The following is a 19,359-nucleotide window of genomic DNA, read 5'->3' as shown; positions in this document are numbered from 1 at the left end:
GGCAGCTCGCTGCTCTCATCCCTGTTCCCACCCCATGTACCCCGAGGTGACAGAGGATCCCTCAGAGACCAGGGTCACACAGGCACCTGTGTCTGGCTGCTGCGAGCGCACCAGGTCCCCATCCCAGGCGCTCTGGCCAGCCAGCGATCAGGGCTATGGCATTGCTGCCCTCACTTGATAGAGACACTGTTGCTTTATAAGTTGTGGTGGCTTTTTATTTTGCTGGCACGAAAAGATAGCCTTTTCATGCGTGGCTTGCTTTTGCTGAAGCCTTTTGTGCCCCCTCAAAGATAAAGAGTGGAGAAACTTTCAGGTTATCCAGACAAAGGGTTGCAGGGTACTTGCTCTGATGGGTTTTGAATGCTCTAGTAATAAGGATTCTTTCCATCCCTTCCCTTAGGTCATTCACTGAGAGAATTTATGGTTAGGGATTTTTCCTTAGCATTCAGCAAGTTTCTCTTCTTTTCATCTAAGTCATCTAGTTATTGTAGACTATTATAGTTTATGAATGTGTGTTTGCAGTATACAATACAGAGGTATATATACACATGTGTGTATGTATAGGGATGTCCATACACCATGTGTATGCACATTGTATTTTATTTACTTTACAGTCTAAATAATACCTCTTCTGTATTTTAAACCCTTCTAAGTGTTTGCAGGATGTGCTTACCATGCCATGTACTCATTACTCATCCAAGGACAAGCTTTCCAAGCTGTCCTCATAAACCTGTTCCTCGACCTGTTAGCTACACACTCCTCAAATCATCATCTCACTCTGCACTGAGGAACTGCGATGAGCGCAGCAGCCCCACAGCCCATCCCCTGGGCCCACCAGGAAGGTGGCTGCAGCTGAGGCCCCGTTCACACCTCTTGCACTCTCTCTCATCGACACGTTTGATGTACTGCACCATGCCACATGCGAGGGGAGTGGGCAGAGACGCGGGAGGGTGGTGGTTTTGCAGCGCATGGCTGCAGGGGGGGACCCAGGGGGAGAAAGTGGCTCCTTCTGTAGCCCCACAACGACAGTTACATGAGCCAGAGGCCTCAATACTGATATTTTACATCAATGCTTGGATCTTGAAGGCTGGCCCGAATCAGTCTATAACAAAGCCTTTCAGCAGTCCTCCTTATAAAGCCCCGAACAGGACCTCCTCTGGAGGAGATGCTTCTCTCCCTGGGGCTGGCTCAGAGTATCCTCCAAAGTGTGGTCACCCCTCCGTTTTGGGTACTTACTCCTGTGTGTGGATCTACTAGGTGAACAGGGATGGAGTGAGATGTCTGGAGCACCTGCTCCAGCGCTGGGAGGGAGCATGCGTGAGGGCGAGGAGGAGGCAAGGGCAGGAGGTAGGAGTGAAAAGTTTGAGACAAGCTGAGGCAGGGCACAGAGCACTCATAGGGGGCTGCCCTCTGGGAAGAACCATCATTGTCCAGCTCAAATAAAGCCCAAAATGCTCTGTTTTACGTACCTCCTCCCTTCACACCCTCCTTTCAATTTGCAGCTACCCTCCCAAAATCAGAGTAGGTAATGATCACTGCAACTAGTTCTCACTGAGCTGGGTGCTGTGTAAAAGCCGATGAAAGAAAGCATCCCTGCCTCAGACAGTTTCTCAGCTTAAAAAAAAAAAGTGAAGCCAGAGACAACAAATGAATATGCAGGCAGCAAGACAGGCTGTCAGGTTACACAGTGCTCTGACATGGCAGCAGCTCATGCCAAGTGTTTGTAGATACCACAGCAAAGGAGGAATTGGAGGGGAATAGTGGGACAGTATCATAGGTGTGCCACAAAGTGAGAGCAGCAAAGGGGAAGGGTAGAGGCATTTGTTTGAAAAATCTCCTGAGTGGTTGGGTAACAGCACGGGGCACCACAGGCTGAAGAGTGGTGTATTCGGCCCTTTGATCCTAAAAGGCAGGTGATAAGCAGGGTGAGGTGGGCTGCCAGCCTGTCTTTATTCTGTCAAGGGAGCACCACAAGTATGTGGCAGTGCTGCTTGCTGCCACATCTGTGTGGGGATCAGAGGAAGAGCGTGGTGTACTGGGCGTTGCAGAGCTAACAGGAGGTGCGAGTGTTCTCTGCCCATTCCCCCGTCAGCACTGGAGTAATCCTGGGCTGTGTCTTCGGTGATCGTAAAATCATAGAATACCAGGTTGGAAGGGACCTCGAGGGTCATCTGATCCAACCTTTCTTGGCAAAAGCACAGTCTAGACAAGATGGCCCAGCACCCTGTCCAGCTGAATCTTAAAAGTGTCCAATGTTGGGGAATCCACTGCTTCCCTAAGGAGATTATTCCAGTGGCTCATTTTTCTCATTATGAAAATTTTTCCTCTTGTGTCCAATCGGAATCTCCCCAGAAGTAACTTGTACCCATAACCCCTCATCTTTTCCATGTGACTCCTTGTAAAAAGGGAGTCTCCGTTTTCTTTGTAGCCACCCTTTAAATGCTGGAACATGGTGATAAGGTCTCCCCTAAGACTTCCTTTCTCAAGGCTGAACAAGCCCAATTCTCTCATCCTTTCCTCATGTGGCAGGCTTCCCAGTCCCCTGATCATCTTTGTGGCCCTTCTCTGGACCCTCTCCAGCCTGCCCACGTCTTTTTTCTATAGCAGGGACCAAAACTGAACACAGTATCCCAGGTGTGGCCTGACAGGCACTGATTTGGATAATGACTTTGTTATCTCTGCTGGTGATGCCCTTGTTGATGCAACCCAGCATCCCCTGGGCTTTCTTTGCCACTGCAGCACACTCTTCACTCCTATTGATATTGACCTTGTTGTCCACCAGGACCCCCAGGGCCCTTTCCACAGAGCTGCTCCACAGCCAGGTAGATCCCAGCCTGTGCTCCCCTCCTGGATTATGTTTCCCCAGGTGCAAGACCTTACACTTGTCCTTGTTGAACTTCATAAGGTTCTTGTCACCCACTCTTCCAGCCTATGAACCTGATGAAGCTGCCAGGTGTGCCTGTGAATCGCGGTCCTCCCAGGCGGGTGGGTGCTGTCACTTGCTCTTCCCCAGAGGATGCAGTGCAGAGCCGTCCTTCCTGGCTGCTATGAGTCAGCACTTGGTACCTCTCTGCATGGGCCTCTGAAGGAGCCTGCTGGTATCTTTATCTGTTGCCAACATCAGTTCCGTTTGCTTTTATTTACCCTTTCTCTTCTATCAATGGAAGAAGCTGCTCCTTAGAAGACAACTATAGTCAGTGGCTTTGACTTTATGGTGCCGTGATTAGCTTTGATTTCATCTTGTAGTTACCAGAAGTGTGAATGTGATGCCGTTTGCCCCGATGAGTTAAACCACGTCACATAGAAAGTGAAGCTGCAAAAAGTATTAGGTTTTCTCTTGTGGGAAGGCGAAAGCCACGTACACCACTAATTCCACCACAATCATTCCTTGGTTGCTGATGATAGGCGGACTGGAGGTAAATGGGGTACTCTGCTGGGCCACAGATAGGGCTAGCTGACCTCATGTTTTTCCAACAGCATTTCACATTTAATTTGCCTTATTCCCAACACATCCTTTTTGCATTTGACAGAGTAGCAGAGAAGTGCAGTGGTGCCACCCCTCACCTCCCAAAATTAACAGCTGTGCCACGGGAAAGAAGCATGGTGCAGGAGGCTGGACTAGAGAGCTGATGGTGCATGGGAAAAAGCTTTGTCTGCGCTTGTGGATGGACCCTCCCTGGATGGCGCAATTTTTTATTTAATTTTTTTAATCTTCTTCCTAGAAAGCATTTCTTTACATTGGTACAGTAACAGAGCTGGAGCTGGAAAGAAGCATGACAAATCTTAAAACATTGAAGTTCAACCAAAGCCTGCTGTAGGCATGAGATTGCCATCCTTTGTTTTGGCCGAGATGCACAGTTCAGACTGCAGTTTTGTTTCATATAAAAATATAATCCTAAAAGGATTACCAGATTTAACCACATACCCCACATATCTGCAGTCTCCTGAGGGGGCTCTGCCTTCATCTTCCTTGCTCAGAGGTCTCTGCAAAGCTCTGCCTCTCCTGATTCAGCACAAACTCTCATACTCCCAAGTGGTAGGTTCAACTTCAGGATTTCAAGTTGGCAAGATCGGATCAGAGCTTCCAGTTTAAACCATAGGGAAAAGCTTACAGCTTGTGTTTTACATTTCTGACCCTCCACAGAAGAGTTGCTTAGGTGTGAACTGTGAATGTCTATCAGTAGATTTTAAAACAGGCTGTATGGTGGTTCATTGTCTATTCCCTACCATATAATTTGCAATACAAATGGATTTTTCCTGATAAGCGTTTTCCACTCAAATGACAAAAGCCATTATTTGTTAGCTACTGTCAAAAATAGGTCATTTCCCCTTCAGGGCTAGCTAAAGTATAAGTGTCACTATTAAACATCTCTGTTTTGCTGTCTCGGAATATTTTGTTTTCTTAACAGAAAGACATACAGAAGACAGCTTGTATTAATGACTGGCCTGACAGAGCCATTCCACGGGGATTTCATTAAAACCCAAGAAGTAACACCTCTTCTGGAGAATATGTCACAAAGCCTTTGTGGCAGTTTCAGGCCATCCCTTTAAATGTAGATAAATCCTTCCTAGACTATTTGTGGGTATCCCTGGTTTTCTAGATGCAAAGCCACCCCTAAATGGCAGTGTTTTAGGATGAAGGATATTTGGCAGCTGCTACAGTCAGCAATTCTAAATCGGCTCTTTTGGTGAAGGCCAGGACTCAAATGAATGGGCCCCTCTCTTTTCTTAAGATTACTGAAGTTCATTGCATGGCCTGGGAAGCCACGAAGGCTGTGCCAGTTTTGGCAAACCTGGAAGTGCAAACCCTCTGTGTGCACCAATGAGGTGAAGCAGAAACAGCAAGAGTATATCCCTACTTAGAGAGACTGGCTAATTCCTGAGATACCTTTAAAGAGAGAGGGCAATTCACATACCCATTCCTTGTCATTTTAAGAGCAGGCTGTGGGTGAGAGAGGAGCCTGGAAGGTTCTTGCTTGAGAGGAGGCAGTTGCTGGATAAGCCTTGAGCTGAGCTGCCCAGTAGGCACAGAAGACCATGGTAGACTAAGGCATTGACTAAGGGATCAAAGCTGGCTTACATCCTCATCAGCTCTCAGTGCAACAGGAGGGTAGAACAGCTCATGCTGTCCAGGTTGCTTACTCTAGATGCATTATGGGTTGGTGCTGGTGGCCTGGATGCATGGCTTCCTAGAAACTGCGGGGCAAAGGCTGCCTATTGTGTGCTTGGTGAATGTCTCTGGGTAGTCGGGAGCTTTTTGTGCAGTGCTAGAGCACATATTTAAAAAAGTCCCTGAAATGCAAGCACCTGAATTCTATGAATTACCATGAATCAGCCTCCGGTGAGCTTGCCGCTGAGTAAATCAGGAAACACACGGTGTTGCACAGCCTGCTTGTGCACTTTGGGCTTTGTGGTAGGCTGCAAGCAACTAATGCAGGCACTGAGGGCGGCTCCGCCACGGGGATTTCAGAGCTCTCTCTGCTGCTGTCAGGATATGCCTTATGGAGGGTTAGGAGTAGAGGGCAGGGAAGCGTTGATAGGTTGGTATGGTAGCACCACTCAAGTAGATGAAAGTTTCTCCTATTGTATAAGTGGGAGCTGCCCAGAACGGCCTCATTTGCCTTGAGGACAGGTGTATTCGCTTTGTACGGGTGATGCTGTTGTGAGCTCTCCTTTTCATGTGCCTTCACTCCAAAGCAAAATGGGGCAACTGACAGAGAGGAGGGTCAATGTTTGTAGATGGAAAAAAGGCATAGAAGATGTGAAGACTGATAGCTGTAAAACCAAATCCTATTATTCCTAGTTTAAAACAAACAAACAAAAAATCTCTCTGACCTCTATGAAACAGTTTTCCTACTACGCTGAATTAGCTATCTTTTCTTATCAGTATGAAATAATTCCTTCCCTAATGCAAACAATATGCTTGCCATAGGAACAACAAATAGCTGTGAAGCTCACACTGTAGAAATTTCTGGAGGATCAGCAGTACTGACATGACTCCTCTCTATGAATTTACCTCTGCCTCTTCAGGTCAAGTTTTCAAATTCAGCACTTCGATTCTGCATTTAGAGCAGAAAAATGCAAGCTATGAAACTAGAGCTATAAAAAACCAAGTGGTCCTGTCTGGACAAGGGGACTTGGCCAAAGCTTCTCCTCTGGATGAGTTCCCGCATGGGGCAGATGTTCCAGAGATGTTTGTGGGGAAGTAAAAGAGCAAAGAATATCAGAGAGGGTTTTGTAGGAGGGAGTAGGAGGAACCACAGGGCTAAGAGGAAAAAGGAGCCTGCTTTTAGGGGAGAGGGGATATCAGCAGAAGAGGGGAAATAGAAGTGGAAAAGGTGTAGAGGAAAGGAGGGAAGAAGCTGCTGAAGAAGGACCCCCTGGGACAGGCAGGGAGTGGGGGCACACCTTTCCCCTCCGTATCTCCAACACAAAAATCCCCCTCCAGGTTTTTGCTTCTTTGAAGTGCAAAGCAGGTTCGTGTGCTCCCTGACAGCAAGGAAAAGGGTCTCCCACAAGTTTCCTCCTACTGCAGCTCTGCTGCTACACAGAAAGTTTGTTTTTTTCTGTGAATATGTGACTCTCAGCAAGCTTTAAAGCCTAAGACCCCAGCTATGGGGTTTTCATGTTTACACTGGCAGAAGACTAGTTCCCTATTACTTTACCACTCTGATGCCATGACTTCCTAGTCAGTACAAAAAACTGGCATGCTATAGTAGACAAAGAGATTAGCTACAACTCTGAGTCGATTTCCTGAGGCACAGGACAGCAGAAATAAAGCTGAGTGTCCTTGCCCTTGCTGTAGCGCAGGTTGGGATGACTCTTGTCAAAAGCAACTGTTGTGCCAGCTCAAGTTTGGGGATGTTTTTACTCAGTCTTCAGGGGTAAATTGACAGTATAGTGTCAATGGAAGGTATTCAGAATGAGAGCATGTTATTTCGCAATTGCATGCAAGAAAACTAAACTATCATATAATTTTTAATGAAATATGTACACAAAAAAATGCCATTCTCCTACAAAATCCCAACTCCCTGGTAGGAGATAAGGAGGTTTATACAGCTGATGATGTTTACTTAAGTAGTGCAAAAAAGCCCCAATTCAGAATTCGTGCATGGCCCCCTTAATCCAGTAGCACCTGCCAAAGGACACCCAATAACCCACTCTTTAGCTGAGAGGGCACACACAAAAGAGACCGTGGGGCACAGGACTCATGTTACAGGCCAGCTGCTCACTAGGATCGTTAGACTTCTGGAGGAAAAAGGGTCCAGAGCACTTTTGTGGCTTTCAACGGAGTTTATTTAAAAGCTGAAGTGGGGGGAGGAAACTGTATGTGTAAATGCTGAAGAAGAGCTAGTGTATAAGCAAGCTGATAAGAATGTCTAGACTTTGATTTTATGCATCTTGAGCATTGGTGTTAGCATGAGGTTTTAAATGTTAGGTAGTATCTATTCACTATGTACAATTCATCCTTCCATAGGAAACAGGCTACAGAGGACTGTAGTAGGAGTGCAGCTCTGAAGCGATACACAATATTTGGTCTACTTAGGGGCACAACTTCAGATTTCCAGAGATTCCCAAGGGAATTAGGAGTCCACCTTCCACTTACTTTTAATGGGGTTTAGGTGCCAAGCTGGCTCCACATCCTTTCTGAATCCAAGGCTGGGAGGGGGTCTCAGCTCCAGAAGGACCCTGCGCTGTCACCTGCCCACAGAGGAGCTGACCCACCTGATATCAGTGGAAGTGTTGTGGAAGGAGAACAGAAGATGGTTTTATGAGAAAAATCTCTTATTATTCTTGTCAGATCCCAGCTTGAAACAACTGTGGCTTTGACTGCTTCAGATTTTAGCCACAATTGCAGATACAATAGGGCTGAAAGTATTTTGTGCAGTCTTTAATCTAAAAAGCAAGAGCCTCATATTGTGGAAGTATGACCATACCAGATCCAGACAAAAATCCATCTGGTCCCACATCTTCTCCCTGAGAAAAGCAATCCACAGGTACTTAAGAAAAACATGTAAGAAACATAGCAAGCAGGATATGCTTTCCCTGACTTGGATAGGGGCTTTTTCTGCCATAAACTTGCATAGTTGCTTCCAAAACTTTTGACATCCCCAGCTGACTGTAACTTAAATTATGCATTGTGTGAATAATATAGACCCCCATGATAGGTGGTGCTCAAGGTTTATATGGGCAGATTAAATAGCTGGTAGGATTCTTCAGCTCTAGCAATCCTCCATCATTTTTCATAAGGTACCTATGGTTTTATTCCTCAAATAAATTGAAGAGGGCTTGGATGGATGTGTCCTCTTTGGAGATATGAATATATAATGGATTTTTATGTAGGGCAATGAAAAAAAGTAATCCATTTGTTTAGTAGAAAAGCTTCCTTTTTGGAGACTAGTTGCTTAGGAATGGTAGCTGCATAAGAAATGAAGGTTTTAAGGATCCTAAAGACTCTCTACCTTCCAATAAACGTGCAAGTGATTGTCTTCTGCAAAAATATAATGCTAAAAATATACTGAATATATCTATTCAATTCTTTCATTATATGTCTTTAATGAAGTGTTCTTAAAAGAGAAATGACAACTCATAAATGGGGGGTGGGGGTGGGGGTGTTCTTTTAATTTTCTGTGAAAGTCTATTATTTTTCTTCCACTTAATTTCTTCCTCACACACACACACACCCCAAATTCAACAACTGGAGGTTGCCAGCTTTTCTTTTCTCCATTTTGCCTCAGACTTTACACTGAGGAAGGTTAGAAAGCTATAGTCCTAGAGACAGAGATGCATGTTTGCGTTAATCAATCTGTAACACTTCAAAACCAAGGAAGTTTAGCAAACTGGCAGAATAGTAAAAGACAAAAAGGGCAAATGGGAGAAAAGAATTAAGAACTCATTCAGTATATTGCACTCAACAGAGAGAGGAAAAAACTGGAAGGGGAAAGTAAAACTTTTAAGCTAGTGTTGAGAGTGCCCAGATGTTCTGTTTCAACATATTTCAGATGTTTTGTGAAACTTTTCTCTATTTTTGACCACTTGTAATCCCCTGAAAATCAGTATGTTCTTCAGTGAAAGGATACACCCAATTTAAACCACTTGAAGTATGTTTTTATAAAAAAAAAATATCTAATCTACCGATTGCACTAAAGAGAAGGAAGAAAAGTTTCAAGGAAAATTACTAAAACATCCTGATGAAAATGGTTTGCCCGAGGTTAGAAGCAAATGAATCCAGTACATGTTCTCCTTGGAGTTTTTAGTAGAGGCACCATTTCAGTCTGTAATTCCGATTGCTGAGCACCTGGTAACTTTAAAAGGAATGATAACTTAGGCGAGAGATAGGGTCAGCGTAATGGCACCATATTCTGTAGAAAACATAGAAAAAGATGGATTGATTTCTATTTGCACTCATAGTTTGAATATAAAGATTAATCTGAACTTCAAAAGTTAGTACAGTAAATACCAAAGGGAGCAACAAAATCACTTGGCTGAGAAGTATGCTTTTTAAATATTTTATTTGTTGTAACACTTCACGGTAAACACACTTTACATTTATTTCACAGGCCAATGCTTAAACATGAATAATCGTGGCTTTCATACGTTGGTCTTCCTCTAGGGTAGAGCACGCAGCTGCCAGATATGGCAAATAACTTCACATCTCATGGCTTGAGGCCAAAGGATGGTTTTTTTGCACAGGCTCTCAGGTAACAATGCCATGTCGGTGTGGGACCCACCAGAAAAGGTGGAAAGGTCTGGCTGGAAAATGCTCCCATGCTTTCTCCTGGCCAGGCCAGGACGTGTTGCTCCCAGACATGGAGACAAGTCCTGCTGGGAACAGCAGTTTGGTGAGCAGGGACATGCAGATGCTTCCTCACTGGTACCTCCGTCCTGGTGTTTCTCCCTTGAGTTTCTGACCAGTCAAAATGGATCTGCATTAAGTGCACATTCACAGAGGTGGACTAGCAAAACTTTCTTAGACTTTTCACAAAAAACTTAACTATGGAAACAAATTTGACCCAGGCATAGGGTTAAGGATGCCGTACTATTTCCACCCCCATAGTTCAAGTTTCCATTTGACACTCTTCTACATTCTTTAGGGCAAACAGTAAAACCGCCGATAATTGCCTGTTATTCAATGCACACACGACCAACTTTCCCTCTGAGAGCCATGCATCTGCCTCTCAATTACCATCATAAGATTTTTTTTTTTTTTGACCAGTGGCTCTTTTCATGTACATGTCTGTTTGATGTCCTACGACAGTGAAATTTCATCTTGCCCTCTAAGCCTGTCCTGTTCAAAACCATTAATTATCACGCCATAATCACTAGAACCTGTTCATTTGGTTTAACAGCATGTGCTCACTTGCTATCTAGAGTATACACTAATTATGTTATTACTTTGTCAAGAACAGGTACTGGGATAGATGGAGCGAGTGTGTGTTGGGTCTCCAAGGGGATGCTCGGGAAAAGGTGGAGTCCAGGAGGAGTAGGGATTGCAAAGGCTGTGGCAAGGCACCGCTGGCAGGTGGCAGCTGGGTCTGCAGGCAAAGAGCTCTAGCAGAGACATGGTGGAGGTGGATGCTGGAGCAGGGTGAGAAACAGCCAGTGATCTGCTTGTTGCTGTGCAAGGAGATTCACTCCATTTCCCCCAGCTGCTTTGGAGATGGGGACCGATGAGCTTAAGAGGCTGTCCTCTATGCAACTTTAAAGTGTTTAAAAGGGCTGTGAGGCAGGCCTTACCTCACAGTGCTGGTAACTCCAAGCAAAGATGGACAGAGAGTGGCAAGCGGGGACCCACCACCTCCTATTTTGCTGAAAGGGAAGTGAGACAGAGGGAATAACTGTCTTGTGCAAAGTCATATGGGAAGTTTATGCAAAGCAGAGAGTTAAAGCCAAGCTGCATGAGGATGGCTGTCTGAAAAAACTGCCTAAGTGGTCAAGTTCAACTCTTCTTTTTAATTCCATTTCAGGTTAACCCGAACTGTAACAAAAATCCATGTATTTCAGATACAGTTTAATATTATATTTATTTCTTTCCACCAACGTAGAAAAAAAAAATGCTTGGCCTTGAACAAAACTTTTATCTGAATTCTAAACCTTCCTTCATATTTTCAGTGACACAAAGCATTACTGGGACCTAGGTGCTGTTGACAGAGCAGCAGAACAGGGGGTGATATAGGGTCTGTCCTCTGGAGGCCAGGGCTGCAGACTCATGCACAAAACCCGGAAAATACTTTTTGCAAACCCTGACTCAATGGCTGGATGACTCCTGCCCTGTCAGGAATTAAGTGTACATCTCAGTATTTCACACTTGGTTTTTTGTTTGGTTTTCCATACAGCTCAGTATTTCACACTTGTTTTTTTGTTTGATTTTCCAATGAGCAGCTGAGGTGTAGGCAGAAGTCTGCATATGCAAGGTTATCCAGAAAAAAAATTAATAATTGGGAATTATCAAGAGGCTTCAGATGCTCTGCTTTTAAAAGCCTGGAGTGGATGTTTTCCTCTTGGCCTGGCCATATTTTCATAGCCACTTGGAAACTCAGCAATAGTATCATCTACAGTGACCCACGCTCCCCTGCTGCCAGTGCAGGATAGTTTCCTACTCTGCCTTCTTGATCGTTTTGTCCTGTGCAGTTTTAAATGACTCAGGCTATGGTGCTTCCTACCACTTCCCTTGGGAGACAAGTCTGCAGTCTAAATAAGCTATATGGTAGCAAATTTTCCTCCTATTCAGCTTAATTTCTTTCCCCTTGGTTTCATCCGTAATGCCTATTCCAGACAGAGGCAATGTTGTTGGAGCGGGGTGAAGCAGCCAGAAGAGCTGGCAGGACTTGCATCGGCACCCCTCAGTGATGGAAAGTGTGACTGCTTTTCGTAACACAGGTGCATTACTTGGGTGCGATTATAGGTCCTGGGCAGCTCCTGGCTATTCAGGGCTGTGACCGAGTGTTGGAACGCCAACAAAACCCAAACCCCTCTGTTACCCTCACCAGCGTCATCCTAAGAAAGTAATATGGAGCAAAGCCAGGGCTTTCCCTACCACAGTCTTATTTCTTCTCCTTCCAACAGTTTCTTTTCCTTTAGTCAGGCAAAGGGAAGCAACTTCAGACCTGTGATGTACATTCACCTCCTGTTTTTAATTGCCTTCCTAACGTAAGAGGTTTCTCATTCCTCACCATTTCAAGCACAGCATCACTCTGTCCTCTGTCCTCCCAAGTACATCAAGCACATCACCTAATCGCTTCCTTAAACTGTGCATTCTGCTTTAGTAATAGAAAAAATTTACTCTAGGTCACTTGTACAGATTTCTAAAATATTTTAGCCTGGGGGAGGGGAAAGGAAAGGGTTTCTCTTCCTTCATTTCTATACTTGGCAGATTTCTGGTTTTTACAAAAAAATAGAGAGAAGCTGTCTGAACTGAAAGGGGGAGGAGGAAATCTTGCTTAGAGGTGGTTCTAAAAATGTTAGTTTTAAAGTAGGTTTCCTGCAAATTGTGTGTTATGTGTGGAAAGCGTGTCAGTGTGGTATAAATGTGCTATTGGTATTGGATGGCGATTACCTCAGTCAATGGCTTTGCCACTCACAAGTGATGCAAGCTTTTCACGAATCAGCAGTTAATTTAATTTCATATGTAATATATCAGAATTTGTATGCATATATTATATTTACATATTGCTATTACATAGCAAGGAAAGCAGCTACACCCCCTACCCCCATTTTAAATTAAACTCTTGGGCCTCATTTTTCAGTGTGGTGACAGACAAAGCCCAACGGCCATGGGGTTGGAAGGGAGAGGATTGCATAGATACATGGCTGCAGACAGATCATACAGCCTTGAGCTTGTAAAGACTTCATAGGTCTTTGCAAATCGCCATGCAGGGAAACACGTGCCCTGCAGAGTGAGCTTCTCATTGCTGAGCTCCCCTGTTGCGAGTGAAGAGCAAGGTCCACCTTCCACAGTGTGCATGCTTATGTGCCTGTGGTTTGGGTAAGTGCAGTGCTGGCTCTATACAGCTTTGTGCTACGGCATAACCACCCCCGGCTGCCCACCCCACCTCGTGCCAGCACCGACTGTCATAGAAATTGGCCGGCTGGGGCTCCAGGTGCCTCCACATCTCCTCAGCCCTGGCACAGAGGCAGCAGCCCCTGGCAGAGAGATGTGGAGGAGAGCTGAGGGCTTTAAATCCTGGAATTGATAGGGGTTTTCTGGAGTCCTCCTAAATCACTAGGTGAACAAATGGGCTTTTGTTTTTCTGTCCTTTTTTTTTTTTTTTCCTTGCAAGAGCATGGAAGTGGACTGAGGAGGGCACAGAGCATGAGAAACCGTTCTGCCCTTGTGCCCACAAGATAAAAGAGGTCATCCTGGTAGCCGGTGAGAATCTCAGTGCTAAGCCCGAGCTGGAACAGGCAGTAAAATCAGGATTTTAATTTTGGACATCTTCAGTTTGAGAGGAGTGTTCTGTTTCAAGAACTTAATGTTGTGGAAATTGTCTTAGGTAGAAACAGAAGGATGAAAGCTACAAAGTGGTGTTCAACTAGTTCAGCTAGTTTAGCTGTGTTGAAGGGAGAGTGTGGGTCGAGGGGAGGGAGAGTAGCCTGCTAAACCAAAACCATGTTTTTTGAGCTGCTTTACAAACTGGAGGCTGTGCAATGACATGTTTCTTGTACCAAAGCAAGTTCGCTGTGTTGTCTGGTCTGGTCTATGGAAGGATTTACACAGCTAGAAGTGCTGAGGTTGTGCGGTAGCTTTATTCCAGGAGGTGTTGCCACTGTCAAGGCAGGACTTCCGAGGATGATGTCAGGACACAGCTGCACAACATATTTGTGGACAAATGCACCCCTGAAATGCCCACAGGTACCAGACAAGCAGTATGAAGAGGAACTGCCTTCTAGAAGTGAGACATGGGACAAGTAACCATGTTATCTCAATGTCCAGTAAGTAACCCAGTGGGTATTTATTGTAAAATGGGAGGATTTATCTTATTTTCTTCCTTTTTTTCTTTTTTTTTCAGATGTGCAGCCTAATTAAATTACTCAGAGAAGGGGAAAAAAATCAGTTTAATCTGACTTCAATTTGACTGAAGTCTGGATCTAAAAATGTGGTGCTTTGAAAGACAGAATAAGCAGTTTCCTGAGTCATAAATTGAGTCACACAGACCCCTAATGGTGTTTCCAGGACTGCAGACAAGCTGTTGCTCTTAAGACAAAAAGTAAAACCTTTAAAAATAAACTAGAGTTTGTGGCAGATGTCCAGGGAGATTTGTAATGTCCTGTGAGAGTCACTTCAAAGGTACAGATCCTGCCCCTGCGAGCCTGCATGTTTATATGAAGTGGGCAAAGGGAAAGCTCTGGCAATATGCAGAAATGGGAGCTACATGATAATAATAGTGTGTTTGCATCCAGGGAAGCCCAACAGCAGAGTACTTTACTGTAAGCCTGCAGCACACTTAAAAATAAAGATGTTATTCCCTGAGAGGCTGATGGAATTAGCTGCCACTGCAAACACGCAAGCCCTCGCACATTTGCTTGTGCACATAGTAATATAACCAACCAAAACATCCCTGTACATTAATCTGGTTTACTCTCCCGGTGGCTTTTCAACAACAGACAGAAGGTGATTGCTACCTGTCTGTCCAGCAGCCATTCCCAAATAAATAGAGAGCCCATACTGGACAAGGAGAGAAGCTGTCATGGCTCTGGTGAGAATGGTGTAAGGCACCCGAGCCCAATCCAACAAATGTTTTAGGAATGATCAAATGCCACAAACTGTCTGCTAATTCAGGTTGCTCCTTTGTGGAACGAGTGGGCTGCTTCATATCTTGACTGTGAATTTGTTTGCTGGCAGACCCAGCGGAGACTGGGCTGCCTGCGTGTTCTGCAGTGTCTCCTCTTACCTCTGAAGCTGGTCATTGTGAAAGGAGATGCATTGTGGGGAATGGCGAGTGGGAGAATTGTTTGCTTTCTCTCTTTTATGGATTAACCGAGGATCTTAGTCTCCACAGCTATCAGTGAGTCACCCTTCACAAGCAATAAATTCACACAGCCACAAAAATGCTGCTTTATATTAATGCTTTGGTGCCATTGTTGATGATTTCTTACTGCAACCTGTGCCAACACCACAAACATTCATACTAACATGGGAGCTTCCAGGCCAGCTGATGGAAAATATTTAAGATAAGAAGAAGAAAAAATTTGCCAGAATGAACCCAGAGGCTCCATCTTTAATTAAAAACCAGAAAAAAACCAAAAAAACCCTCCAATCCCAGAGCAACTATCCTACACCTCTGGCTTATCTATATTTTCTGGAGCAGATTTGGTCTTTGCTGTAATTTTTTGCTGGTCATCATAATTAAACTCCAAGGGGGTGTGGAGAAGAGAATGTCTCTGATATAGAAGTAACCCATCACCTCATTTTGATTTCAGGTATGTCCCATGCATTCTCCTTGAGATTATGGTAAGAATTTAGTCTACAGAGGATACTCCAAAGCAGCACCTGTAGTGTTGTTCTTTGTGCTGCTTCATGCTTTGGTGTGTGTCCCATGGCACAAGGGGATCTTTAAGTCTTAGAACTGGTTCCCAAGCAAGGATGGCTCTAGCCCTCCCCAGCCGTGTGCTGCCTGTTACACCATGGTGTACCTTGCTGGGTGTCCAGCCTATGGTCCTTTGTGACCTCCCTCTTACCCTTCCACCACCACTCCATACCCTCCTCCCTTTTAGTCCACAGTGATTATCCAGCAGGTCTGGTCTGATTATACACACATCCCTTAGAGTACCTACAGTGTCAATGTATCGGGTGTCGAGTGCGGCTTGCCTTGGTTTTGTGCCTGGAAATAGAAATCCCAACCATAGTGTAAGGGGTTTCATTTTACTTTCTTGAATACAGTACACCACTCTTTGGCAAGGGAGAACACATTTAGAGAAGAATAGACTATACACATGGATGTGGACCTGTCATAAAATTCATTTTAGTTTCCAGTTGAAATTACCCCTGCTAAAAAGATCTCATTACCATGCAGTCTGACAGCATGAAACCCTGTAGAAGAAAAAGGCCACCACCATGAGGCTGGGGGGTGGAAAATGACTGTAGATAAACCAGAACCCATGTTTGCTCTGTTTTCACCAAAATCCTACCAAGTGATGCTGAAAATCCCATCTACTGTATGTTCTAGGGTATGGACAGCAACCACAAGGTCCCACTGCTGGCATTGTTCATATGGGCTTGGGGCATTCTGTGTAATCATATGCCTGGCCTTGCACAGTGTGGTATACCTAGTTCAACCCAGGGGCATAGGAGTGGGTCTCTGGCAGCTTTCGCTCAGGATAAGGTTTTGGGAAAAAAGCCAGAAAAGGAATTAGAGTCATAGAATCATAGAATGGTTTGAGTTGGAAGGGACCTTAAAGATCGCCTCCTAGTTCCAACCCCCCTGCCATGGGCAGGGACACCTTCCACTAGACCAGGTTGCTCAAAGCCCCGTCCAACCTGGCCTTGAACACTGCCAGGGAGGGGCCAGCCACAATTTCTCTGGACAACCTGTTCCAGTGTCTGACCACCCTCACAGTAAAGAATTTCTTCCTTATATCTAATCTAAATCTACCCTCTGTCAGTTTAAAACCATTATCTTTCATTCTATCCCTACACTCCCTGATAAAAGAGTCCCTCTCCATCTTTCCTGTAGGCCCCCTTTAAGTACTGGAAGGTGCTATAAGGTCTCCCCGGATCCTTCTCTTCTCCATACTGAACAACCCCAACTCTCTCAGCCCGTCCTCACAGGGGAGCTACTCCAGCTCCCTGATCATCTTTGTGGCGTCCTCTGGACCTGCTCGAGTAGGTCCATGTGCTTTTTATGTTGGGGGCCCCAGAGCTGGACACAGCACTGCAGGTGGGGTCTCACGAGAGCAGAGCAGAGGGGGAGAATCCCCTCCCTTGACCTGCTGGCCACACTTCTCTTGATGCAGCCCAGGATACAGTTGGCTTTCTGGGCTGTGAGCACGCACTGCTGGCTCATAGTCAGTTTTCCATTCACTGCTATCCCCAAGCCCTTCTCAGGGCCACTCTCATTTAATTCCCAGGAGGCCCTATGGTTGCTGCTGTAGAGGAGGACAGAGCTGGTGACCTGGGTCACCCCTGCAGCCCTAATCAGCTACAAGTCTGATTTTTACGAGCTGGATCAAGGATGCATGAGGTAAAGGTGCAGGGAGGTGCAGCCTGGCTCCCTTTCAAATCCTGATGCTAAAGCCAGCCGGTCGGCCAGGAGGGAGCCCCAGCCCTGGGGCTGTGCATGGTCACCTCCTGCCCTCTGGTGTGCAGCACCAGGAAAGGGCACGGGCAGCCCCGGGGCCGGGCCAGAGGCTGCCACCATGCAAGGGACGGGATGCCCCACGGGGTGCCCTGCACCACCGGCTCCTGCTGAAAAGCAGGGCATTTCCCCAGGTGGCCATAGTGGCTGTCTGGTGTGTAACTGGCCATACCATGCGTGCCCACAGACACTGATAGGACGGGGCAGAAACCCCCAGTTCAGAAAGCCTCAAGGCAAGAAGCAGCAGCAGCGTGCAATGGCCCAGCTGAACTTGCTGGCACCTAAAGCCTGAGTTTGCAAAGGCATTTAGGAAACTGTCCCAAAGATTTTTTTGGAATTTCAGCAGTATTTATGAGTCTGTCCCTAAATGCTTGTTTAAGTAAGTGCAGCCACTTACGGTATTTCAAGATGAACTTGTCAGTTCCTCTGTTTCAGTGCAGGACATCTCTTCTGGCTTTGCAGTTATTCTCTGAAACACTGCTTGTGCTTTCAGGAGAAAGATGTGCTTTTCCCTTTGCAATCACTTTTCCAAGGTTCTTGGATTATTTAGGACAGAAACATTGTCCAAAGCAAAGCTGGGGAGGATTTCCTGAACACTTTAGGACATTCTTTCCACACATGTCAAAAAAAAAAGAGTTGGTTTGATTTCTTCTCAGGTATGTTAAGATACCAAGTTAGGCCCTCTGTTATTTCCATGTCCATCTATGTCCCATAAATAGGATGTGTCTGCAGTTCAGCATCAGTTAGTTCCTCTCCCGAGCTGGCTGTGCTGCTTTGGGTGCAGCTAACGGCAGAGCTGTGACCCTAGAACTTACAAGAAATGTTTTCATGTATATTTCTACCATTGGTGATGTCATACAGCAGCACTCTTTCACGAGGGTGGTTTTTTTCATTTCTTTTTTTTTCCTTCAAGAAAAAGAAATGGATGAGTCATGTCTCACAGGCAGCTCTTTCCCTTCTTGTTCACTCATCATCAAAGTACAAATCATGGCTTAACTATGTGCAATTGTAAATTGGTTTGGCATAGTTATGTCTAGATCCACTGAGTTTCCCACTTGTGGGAGTCTCCCATTACCCTTTCTCCTCTCTGACTCACTTGCATGTGTACCAGTGATTTCACTACCAGCTGTCTTACTGCTACAAAAGGTCTAAAAGGGGATATATGTATATATTCCCTGAATTAGATATCTATCTCGCTGCCATTTTGGCATCGTGTACATAAACTAGGATACACCTCAGCCCATCGACATTTCACTCTTTTTAATATTAAACTTGGGTGCAGTAACTGCTTTTGCAGACTGGAAAAATAATTAGGACACACATTTCCAAAGAAGTGTGTGGAGCATTAGCCATGCAGTTCCTTTTGACTCTAGTGGAGGGTTCATATCTAAAGCCTTGTGCAATTGCTTTGGAAGTTTTAGGGGAATTTATTACATTGTCTACTGGTTGAGAGGTTATGTTATTGTTTTACTGGTAGCTGTAATCACCATAATGAAGTTAAGCCTTAGAAAAAGGTCAGAAAACAAATATCTTCTAGTCATTACACTAATGCTGTTAGATCAGTTTGTACAGCTGATGAAAAAAAACTTTGCATGTATGATAGGATAATAACTATTTCAGATTTATGTCAGGAAGTTGTGCTCTGGATCTGCATGCCAGAAGATTGCAAGTTCCAAAAAATGCACAGGAAAAGGTGTCTGCTGCTCTGGGAGACTTGTAAAGTTACAAGAAGTATGGGATGAGGCTCATTTCACCTAACTAGCTCAAGTTTGTCTGTCCTCTAGTTAATGAGGGGAGAGAGAGGGAGAGAGGCACCTCCATATAGGGTTTGTTCCCATCACAAGATAAGTCTCTAAGATAAGTAGGTTGAATCACCCTCTGGCAGTGCCTTTCTAACCTCCAGTGACTATAAAGGGAGCATAGTTTAGACTGGCTTAGACAAGACAAAGCTAAAATTAGGTGAGACGTATCCCACCCTAAGCTTTGCACCCAGACAAATTGCTCTACAACAGCATGACTGAGGAATCTGAGACCAGTAGATTAGGATTGCTGACCATTTAGTTTC

At 45.1% G+C, this 19,359-nt stretch overlaps 1 protein-coding gene across 4 annotated transcripts in view; it reads left to right on the top strand.

The window, feature by feature from the left end:
- Window positions 1-19,359, top strand: part of RUNX1 (RUNX family transcription factor 1) — a 175,665-nt gene that overhangs the window by 19,310 nt on the left and 136,996 nt on the right. For 2 of the 4 annotated variants that reach the window (XM_074814317.1, XM_074814313.1), the window contains exon 2: window positions 13,744-13,932. The exons of 1 other annotated variant lie outside the window; for it this stretch is intronic. In XM_074814317.1, coding sequence (XP_074670418.1) covers window positions 13,869-13,932 — 64 coding nt within the window. In that variant the 5' untranslated portion in view covers window positions 13,744-13,868. The remainder of the gene's footprint in view (window positions 1-13,743; window positions 13,933-19,359) is intronic. One more of the 4 variants, XM_074814314.1, reaches the window with a different exon arrangement.

The sequence above is a fragment of the Strix aluco genome, chromosome 2 (assembly GCF_031877795.1).
Source record: "Strix aluco isolate bStrAlu1 chromosome 2, bStrAlu1.hap1, whole genome shotgun sequence".
Lineage (NCBI taxonomy): Eukaryota > Metazoa > Chordata > Aves > Strigiformes > Strigidae > Strix > Strix aluco.
Note: the sequence above shows the minus strand (reverse complement) of the source record. Positions and strands in the feature narration are given on the sequence as shown.